At 37.5% G+C, this 10,365-nt stretch overlaps 1 protein-coding gene across 1 annotated transcript in view; it reads left to right on the top strand.

Moving 5' to 3' along the window:
- WDR36 (WD repeat domain 36) overlaps positions 1 to 3,001 on the top strand; it is a 37,599-nt gene extending 34,598 nt beyond the window's left edge. The window contains exons 22-23 of the mRNA XM_003788922.3: positions 323 to 510; positions 2,679 to 3,001. Coding sequence (XP_003788970.1) covers positions 323 to 510; positions 2,679 to 2,828 — 338 coding nt within the window. The 3' untranslated portion in view covers positions 2,829 to 3,001. The remainder of the gene's footprint in view (positions 1 to 322; positions 511 to 2,678) is intronic.
- The last annotated feature ends 7,364 nt before the right edge of the window (positions 3,002 to 10,365 follow it).

The raw sequence follows: 10,365 nt of genomic DNA, 5'->3' as shown, positions 1-10,365 counted from the left end.
TTTTTTGTTGTTTTTGTTTTTGTTTTTTTTGTTGTTTGGTTTTGTTTTTTGGCCAGGGCTGGGTTTGAACCCACCACCTCCAGCATATGGAGCCGGCGCCCTACCCTTTTGAGCCACAGATGCTGCCCCCATTAATTCTTATTTTTAGTTACTTGGGTTTCTACCATGTAACATGATAAAAAACCACAAAAAGAATTTTCTCTGGCATTTAAATAATATGTCTTATTTGGCTGTGAAAAGAAAACTATAGTTTCCTAAGGAGATGATTGTAGTCATTTTATAACTGGGTTTTGTTTTTGTTTTTTTTTTTTACTTAATGCAGATGAAGCTGCTCTCAGCCTTCTGAAAGAATTGGGCCCATCAGGAATTGAAACAGAGCTTCGAAGCTTATCTCCTGACTGGGGTGGATCTATAGAAGTCATGCAGAGCTTCCTGAAAATGATCCAGGTGCTGCTGGACAGCAAGCGTGATTTCGAGTTAGCCCAGGCGTACCTCGCGTTGTTTCTAAAGGTAAGTCTAAGGGAGGAGAACACTTTGCAGCAGTGTTGTCCAGTCGTACTTTCCTCCAAAGACGGGAAAGTTCTGTATCCCCACTGTTCAATGTAGAAGCCACTTGCCATCTCTGGTTCTTGAATACTTGAAATGCAGTTTACATGATTGAGAAACTGAATTTTTAAATTTATAGAATTTAAGCCTGTTTAAATTTAAATAGCCGGCTCGGTGCCTGTGGCTCAAGTGGCTAAGGCGCCAGCCACATACACCTGGGGTGGCGGGTTCGAATCCAGCCCGGGCCCACCAAACAACAATGACTGCTGCAACCAAAAAAATAGCTGGGCGTTGTGGTGGGCGCCTATGGTCCCAGCTATTTGGGAGGCTGAGGCAGGAGACTCACTTGAGCCCAGGAGTTGGCGGTTGTTGTGAGCTGTGAAGCCACGGCACTCTACCCAGGGGGATAGCTTGAGGCTCTGTCTCAATAAATAAATAAATAAATAAATTTAAATAGCCGCATGTGGCTAGTAACTACCACATTGAACAACTGGACAACACCTTGTTGGTTTTTATTTTATTTTTACTCAATTGCACAACAATTTTGACTCTACCCCTTGGTTTTTTTAAGTTGTTAGATTTTGGAAGTTTTTCTGTAATCATGAAGGGAAAAAAAGTCAGGTTTTATGTTTGTCTCTTCTACTGTTGAAATCAAAATATTTACCTCTATGAAGAGGGAAGTTGTTTTAAGGGATCTGGCAACAACAGAGTTGCTTCTATGATCAGTATAATAGGAAACTCGTGTTTTGAGGGTCTGCGTTAGTGGTATAATGTGTTGAGGAGGGTAGTCAGTGATTTTTCAATCAGTGTGCCCTGAAAGGATCTTAGGTGTGCTATGAAAATTTCCAGTGAAATTATTTGTGAAAGACATTCAGGGACCAAGTGTGGTGGTTTGCGCCTGTAAACCTAGCACTCTAGGAGGGTGAAGAGGGGGGATTACTTGAGCTCACTGAGTACGAGACCACCCTGAGCAAGAGCATGACCCCATCTCTAAAAATAGCTGGGCGTTGTGGTGGGTGCCTCTAGTCCCAGGTACTGGGGAGGCTGAGGCAAGAGAGTCACTCGAGCCCAAGAGTTTGAGGTTGTTGTGAGCTCTGATGATGTTATGGCACTCTACCCAGAGTGAAAAAAAAAGAAGTTCAAAGCATAGTAAGTATATTATTTTTTTTTTTTTTTGCTCTTTCTTTTGATGAACTTAAGTGTGCCACAGAACTTTAGCTATATGTTTGAGTATGCCATGATGTTAAAAAAGGTTGAAAAGCACCCAGGATGCTCATTTTCTTCTTCTTCTTCTTTTTTTTTTTTTTTTTTTTTTTTTGCAGTTTTTGGCTGGGGCTGGGTTTGAACCTGCCACCTCCAGCATATGGGGCAGGTGCCCTACTCCTTTGAGCCACAGGTGCCGCTCCAGAGATGCTCATTTTCATTGATAGCAGATATGATTCTTTATCCCATTCACATCTAAAATGAGCTTTCACTTGATCTAATTATTAAAAATTATTTAAAAGTGAAGTGTTTAGGCTCGAGTGGCTAAGGCACCACTGTGGCTAAGTGGCTAAGGCTACAGCCATATACACCTAAGGTGGCAGGTTCGAATCTAGCCTGGGCCCGCCAAAACAACAATGATGGCTGCAAACAGATAGCTTGAGGCTCTGTCTCAAAAAAAAGTGAAGTGTTTAGATGATAGCATGTAAAAGTAGAAATAGCACAAACTGTATCTTTTCTCAAATTTACCAGGTTTGGTTCCTGAATATGAATTTACTTAACTTTTTTAGAAAGCATAGGACACCATGTGTCATTCATTAGCATTGGGTTAGGTTGAAAAGGGAAACTCACAGAAGCATAGAAATAGGGATTTAATATTTGATTGAGGACCTTGTTTCAAGATCTGTATCAGGACTGTCCTTAGGAAGGTAGAGTGATAACTGCTTTGCTTCTAATAAAGGAATGATAATACCGAAACAGGGCTTATGATAAATTTGTCGGGTAGAGGAAAGGGAAACGGGAGATGATAATAAATCAGCACTTAAGAAGAAAACTCAGTATCTTCTTTTATACTAAGCAGAAAAATTGAATCCAGATTAGATAAAATTTTAATTTTCTGAAATATTTAACCATCATATTTTTCTTTTCAGTTACATCTTAAAATGCTTCCTTCAGAGCCAGTACTCCTAGAAGAAATGACGAAGTTGTTATCACAGGTAGAAGACAACTGGATCCATTTACAATCACTCTTTAATCAAAGCATGTGTGTTTTAAATTATATCAAAAGTGCTTTGTTATAAAAATAAATTTCTGAATAAATCAAAGACATATTAAATGGATTCAGTTAACTCATTTCTTATTTTCCAAATTTCAGTATGAAAAGAAAATATGTGCTATTGATTATGCTATTGACTAGTCAGTAATTCTCCACTTTAAATGTTAAATACTTTCTTGAAATAAAATTACACCTGCCTTTTGTTTTTAAGATCTAAAGAATCTATTCAAATGATTTATTTTCTGATTCTGTTCACATTAGCAATTTTTATGACTTTTAATTATTACCTGCTCCTGTTTTGTGAGTTATCTGTTAAATATAAGAGATACTACCTATTTCCCATGAAATACTTCTGATTTAAATTGAAGATGTCAGATAAAACTGAAATATGATGTAATTCTAAAAGTGCTCTCACGTTATGATAAAAAGAGAATGATTCCTTCCTGAAGGCCTTTGATGAAAGCATGGATCTTCATTCTGACAGCTAGGAGGTCTACTAGACACCTCTGGTACAGCCCCCTTGTGTTGCAGGAGAGGAGTCAAGTTAAGGTCTGCTGGGAGCTCGGTGGTCAAGCCAGATCTTTAAAGATCTTTAAAGGTTGGCCTGGCCCTTTCTCATTGTAACCTTCCTGAAGGAAGTTGTTACAGGGTCAGAAATGTGGTAGTCACTTGCCCAAGGCAAATTACTATATGAGAAGGTTAAACTGATAACTAGAATAGGTAAGGGAAATTCCCTCTTCCCTTGGAAGTTGTCCTTCAAAGGTTTTCCTTCCTCATTGATGACATTTTTTATTTAGGAAGAAACTATTGACTATACTTTTCCTTCACAACCAAGTAGCCCAGCAGTTTTTTTTCATCATCAGTGTTTTCTTTCTTACAGTTGAAAGCTTTAACAGTATATGAATTAAAAATAAGCAATTCTTAAAGGCAGAATGCTCTAAAAACTATTCTTAGTGTGTACATTAAAAAGTGTCATTCATAAAACACACTTTGTTGGATTTGAACATCAGTAACATTATTTTTCAATGTTAGGTTAAGCAGGTTTGGCCACTGGTAACTTTAACATGTTAAGGTGTTTTCATTTAATGCCATAAAGTGAAATTAGTATACTACTAAGGAAATAAACCTATCTGGTTTTATACTCAGTTTTGTTTTTCTTTTAGAAATGTGGATTGACTTATTAAATAATGACTTAAGTTCTAATTTTAAAAACTATTTCCCTTTGTCCCAAATATTATAAAGATACGGCAGAATGCAATAGACAATCCAGGAGCTAGTAAACACTAGTTATTTTAGTTAAATAACTAAAACCAAAGAGACCTGTGAACTGAAATTGTATTGCTTATGCAAATCATGAACTAAGTTCTCTTCCCCTTTTTAAAAGAGCATATGGGTTGAGTGTATTGTGTTTACTGGTGATATCTTTACATAGTGTTACAGCATCATTTTGGCAGATAATCTTCCAGACCTTTACCTGTGCATTTGCCATCAAAGCAGGAAGAAAGAAATACAAATTAAATTTTGTTTGTATCTGTTTCCTTTAAAATATTATCAGTCTATGCACATTGCTTTATCTTTAAATTTTAAACCACACATGTAATATGTGACCACATTTTACTTGTAAAAACATCAGTGATTTTTGACAACCATCTTCAAAGTGCCATCCCTAGAAGGAATGGTTAGCTGTGCTTCTAGATCTTTTCCCTGAGTATTTATACATGTTATTTATAGCCACAGGAGATAAAACGTATAGGTTTGTTTTTACATATATACATAGGTATCATTCTACTACTTGCTTCTTTTACTCAGGGTTTTTTATTTTGGTACATTCATACTTAGAAATTGATACATTCATACTTAGAAATCTCTTTTCTTTTGCACAATTGTCATTATAATGACCACTTAAAGGAGTTGTCTTCCCTTTTTTCTTTCACTTGAAAAACAGTGCTGAAAGGAACATACATCATTCTGTATGAGTCCTTAACGTGCGTTTTTCTGTAGCATATGTTTAAGACTTGGATTTTGGGCCAGAGTATTAGCATTTTTAATTTAAAGAGATACTTCCAGTTGGCTTCCAAAATGGTTCTACGTGTATCAGTTTATAATTTCCCTCAGCAACAAATGAGTATCTGCTTCCCCATATCATTAAGGACACCTTATGTTAGATTTTTATTAGCCTAATAGGTGAAAAAGTGATTATATTCAGAAGTTTATCATGGCAAGGATGGTCATATTTTTATATTTGTTTTTGACCATATTTCTTCGTGAGTTTTCCTTTTCCTCCGTTGCCCATTTTTCTACTTAATGATTTGTCTTTTTTATCTCATGGATTTGTTAGGAGTTTTCTTATTAATAGAGCTTTACCTTTTATGTTTATTACCAGTGTTTTCTCCCAGTTAACCACTTTAATTTTACCTATAGTGTTTTGTTTTATAGTTGCTTTATATTTGTATACAGTAAGATTGATGATTATTTAATGACTTATTTCATTAAAGCAAAATAGATATAAAGCAAATTCTCTATTTTCTAAAACATGTATATTTTCATGTGTTTACATATGCTCATTTCACATTTATCATGTGTCTTGTCTTAAATGTGTGTCTGTGTGAGTGGATAATGTCTAGATTTTTATCTAGAATGAATTTTTGTGAAGAGTAAAAGGTATAGAGTTGCCTTATTCAAATGTCTGTTGAAAACCATTGAAGAGCCCATTTTTTATGTCTGATTTGAAATGCTCCTTCATTATGTCCTAAATTTTTTCATTGAGCGTTTTGATATTTCTAATAAACAATATACTGCTTTGATTATGTAATAGCTTAATATGTTTTCAGATTTAGGATAAAGCCTTCCTAATGTTTCACAGAAATTTCATAGTTACTGGTGACCATATCTTCTTGAAGTTTTGATTTGGGTTGCACTAAATTATAGAATTCATTTGGAGAGAAGGAGATAACCCAAATCCTAGCATCCTCAAGTCCTACAGAGTGAAAAGTCCCCACCCACTCCCAGGTTTTTGAGGGTTTTGCATCTTTGGCATACTGTACTTTTTGATCTGCATCTGATCAGAAAAGTCTTTAAGTGGACGTGGACCTGCACAATTCAAACCCATGTCCAGGTGTCATCTGTATTTCTCTTCAAGATGTCTTCATTGAGCCAACGCTTATGGGTAAGCTTCTCTTGGTTTCTTAAGTTTTTTAAATATACTCGTATACTTTTTTTTTCTTTAGAGACAGAGTCTCACTTTGTTGCCCTCAGTAGAATGCTGTGGCATCACAGCTCACAACCTCCAGCTCTTGGGCTTAGGCCATTCTCTTGACCCAGCCTCCCGAGTAGCTGGGACTACATGGCACCCATATGGGACCACATTGCCGGGCTATTTTTTTGTTGCAGTTTGGCCAGGGCCAGGTTTGAACCCACCACCCTAGGTATTTGGGGCTCGTACCCTACTCACTGAGCCACCCTATTCATATACTTTTTAATAAATTTGCTGCTGGGTATTTTATTTTTGTTGATGTAGTGAAATTTATTTTTCTAATACATTTTAAAATTGGTTATTGCTGCTTCTGGTAAAGACAATTTGATTTTTATGTTATGATGTATGATGATAGCGCAAAATTCTTTTTTTTCAGCTTTTTTGGCCAGGGCCAGGTTTGAACCCACTACCTCTGGAATATGGGGCCAGTGCCCTACTCCTTTGAGCCACAGGTGCCGCCCAACAGTGCAAAATTCTTAAGTTTGTAAACATACTCTTACTAGAAAATTTAAGAGAATTTCATCTTCTGCAATTGATGAAAATTTATTTTCTATCCAACATTCATACTTGATCTTAGTTGTATTTGCTTTAGCTACGATCTGGCACAAAATGAACAGTGCTTAGCCCAACTTTTTGTCTTGCTATATCAGTGGAAATGCTCTTAGTAGACTACCATTAAGCTTGTGTGCTCTGTAGACTACCATTAAGCTTGTGTGCTCTGAGTTTCTTATAGATACCAATGGTTAAATTCTATTTTATCGTGTGATTTTTTTTTTTAGCTTATATTGAAATATCAAAATCTAGTTGGTATAATTTAATGAATTTTAATTAAAGATTGCTAATATTATATTTCATTCTTGGGCTAGGATTGTTCCTAAGAAAGATAAAATTGGTCCATTTGTCTATTTTGTGATATGATCCTTCATTTTTTTCTTAAATGTGCCCATGCAAAGGGAAAAAAACCATCTTTCCCAGAGTTTGTTATGTATTTTTTTCTATGCAATTTCTGCTGTGGTTACTTAACTAATGGAATTTTCTGTCTCTTCTCAAATCCATATTGTTAAAATATGTTTTCTTTACTAAACGCGTTTAATCTGGATTTTCAAACATTTTAGTGTAAGTTATATGTAGGCCTTATGGCTTTTTATTAATTGCTTGGTCTGCAAAGTCCAGAAATAAAATTGACTTTGCCTACTGCTAGATCTACAGGTTCCTTGGTCAGTTTCTCCATTTAATTTTTTTCTTTTTCTTGTTTTGTTTTGTTTTGTTTTTTAAGACAAAGTCTCAAGTTGTTGCCCTGGGTAGAGTGCTTGTGGCATCATAGCTCACAGCAACCTCCAACTTGGGCTCAAGCGATCCTCTTGCCACAGTTTTTCTATTTTTTAGTATAAATGGGATCTCACTTTTTGCTAAGGTTGGTCTTGAACTTGTGAGCTCAAGCTATCCACCCACCTCGGCCTCCCAGAGTGCTAGGATTACAGGTGTAAGCCACCACTCCTGAACTCTTCATTTTCTTTTTTTTTTGCCTTTTTCAATATTGGCTAACTGCTCAAGTGTAAGCTTCTCATGTACTGATCCAGCAGGTATTTTTTGAGGACCTACCATGTACGAGAATCTGATTAGTTCTACCTGAGGCCGTCTAGCTGCCAATAGTTCACATGTTCCTCTTTAAGCAAATAGAAAGAGATAGTCTTTTGACGGGTTCTGAAATAGAATCTCAATGAATGAGCCTGTTTAAACACTGAGCCAGTCACTATGGCCAGAGGGATTAATTTGAGATTTGGATCACATGTTGAGCCCTGAAAAGGGAATTGAGACAAGCCTACCGAGAACCACATGGATTGAGAAAGGATAGTAGGGGCCCCAGGAAACAGGGTGATTAGGTGATGGGGAGACAGGCAGAAGCACCAGCCTACTGCATCTCTATCTACTACTTTCTGGAGAATCATTTTTAAGTATTTTAAATATAAGTTCTGGGGCAGCTCCTGTGGCTCAAAAGAGTAGGGTGCTGGCCCCATATGCCAGTGGTGGTGGGTTCAAACCCAGCCCCGGCCAAAAACTGCAAAAAAAAAAAAATATATATATATATATATATATATATTTCAGTCACTCTACATATTTTTATCCTCAGTGCTTTTATTTTTAAAAAAAAATTATATTTAGCTATCTTTTTTTTTTTTTGCAGTTTTTGGCCGGGTCTGGGTTTGAACATGTGGGTCTGGCGCCCTACTCCAACCCAGCATCTGGGGCTGGTACCCTATTCCTTTGAGCCACAGGCGCCGTCTGAGTGATTGAAATATTAAGGAGCTTGTTAAAAGTTTGGGGAAGCCATTGGACTAAGCCTTGCTAGGCCCAACAGACCAGCCCAAAGCAAAATGAAGTCAGTCATGCTAAATGCCACCGAATCACTGCAAAACTTTAAAGAAAGCAGAAAACAGGACAGTCCAGTCTACCGGGATCACCTTAACAAGGAAATCCCTTCTTTAACTCTTACAGAAAGTAACCTGATAATCAAAAGTTGTTCTGTTTCCTTGATCTCACCTTGTAAAACTTACTGTTCTGCTATTCCTAGCGGGAGCTCAGCATTCCATTTTGTAGGATGGAGGCTGCCCTAGTGAATGGCAGACAGAAGCCAATTAGATCTGTAACTCAATTTGTAATTTTGTCTTATGACAAGCTAAATTGGCATTGACATCAAATCAAAGTGCACAGGGAGAATCAGGGCACTGAGATCAGGTTTTACTAATGTGACTGCCTTCAAGGCCAGTGGGTTTTGTTTGTTTGTTTTTGAGACAGAGACAGAGTCTTTGTCACCCTCAGTAGAGGGCTGTGGCATCATTGCTCACAGCAAGTTCAAACTCTTAGGCTCAAGTGATTCTCTTGCCTCAGCCTCCCAAGCAGCTGGGACCACAGGTGCCCACCACAATAGTGGCTATGAGGCTCTTTTTAGAGATGGGGGTCTCACTCTTGCTCAGGCTGGTCTCGGACCTGTGATCTCAGGCAGTCCACCTACCTCAGCATCCCAGGGTGCTGGGATTACAGGAATGAGCTACCACACTCAGCTAGGCCAGTATTAATATTGTTTTAAATTATATGTTTTATCGTGTTATTTGGGACTCTTGATTGCAGACTACCAAAATTGTTGGTGTTTAAGCAAGAATAGGATTTATTTTAGGAATTCAAGGATGCTGGATTGCCTCTAAGGGTTAAGTCGCTTTGTTCTTAGGAATTTTTGGTAACCAAAGACTAACACAGGGAAATGCAAGAAGTGCTCTTTGAATTCTGCTTTTCTTTGCATACTGCTTCATTTCTTTACAACCAGTATCTGCCAAAGGCAGCAATAACCCCACTTGACATGCAGCTTCTTTTAGAGTCCCCGATTGGGCACTGAGGGTTAAGAACCTCCACCCCTTCCAGGCCCCCAGACTCCCTCCACCTCACTTCTTATCTCCTCCCACCATCCTCCAAGGACAAAAAGGAGAGAGCTCTTCCTCAGTCAGCTCTTCCTCTCCTTCCGGTCTTCACCTTGTAACTGTTATTCTAAAGGAGAGGTTAGTATCTAGAGGATAACTGAAACATCCACTTTTAAGTGGCAGAGAGTTAGAATAGTGTTTCACCTTAACCTGAAAAAAATGCTACTTTACTTCTAAAAAGACAGTTATCTTAAGGAATCCAAGAAGAGGTGATGTGCTTGGAAAGATAAAGAAAAGGGAATATATCAGTCTTCCACGTATCATTCTTACACATTTTTGGCCATTATTAACTATATGCTTTGCAGATTCTTGTTTTCTACTATTAAAGAGTTTGAGGTCTTGAAAGTGGCAATTACTGTTTTCAAAAGAATAATCATATAGATTAAGATATAGGTTTGAAACAACATAAGCCAAAAAACTTGCAGCTCTTCTTCCATTGCGGGAAAACCATGATGCTTATCACAAAGGAAAGGGAGCGATTATTATTTTGGAGTGAGGGGAAACTTCCTGTTTGCCCTGAAAGGTTTAAGGCCGTGGTTCTCAACCTCCCTAATGCCTTTAATACAGTTCTTGTGGGTCGTGCCCCACAGGTTGAGAATCACTGGTTTAAGGACCAGTGAGCTCACAATAAGACATTAATAAGAGAAAAAGGTTTATTTACAGAGTGATAACAATGAGATCCACAAATTTACATGTTCTCATTTTAGCATGGAGGAGGGAAATGAGGAATGTAGGTAATTCTATTTAGAAGGAAGTAGTTACTAAGCAAGATGAATATAACTTGGGAGAATGAACATGAACGAATGGGGCAAAACAGATTGACTTCTCTTTGCATA

Source organism: Otolemur garnettii, unplaced genomic scaffold (assembly GCF_000181295.1).
Source record: "Otolemur garnettii isolate 467f Iridium unplaced genomic scaffold, OtoGar3 scaffold00030, whole genome shotgun sequence".
In the NCBI taxonomy this organism is placed as follows: Eukaryota; Metazoa; Chordata; class Mammalia; order Primates; family Galagidae; genus Otolemur; species Otolemur garnettii.
Note: the sequence above shows the minus strand (reverse complement) of the source record. Positions and strands in the feature narration are given on the sequence as shown.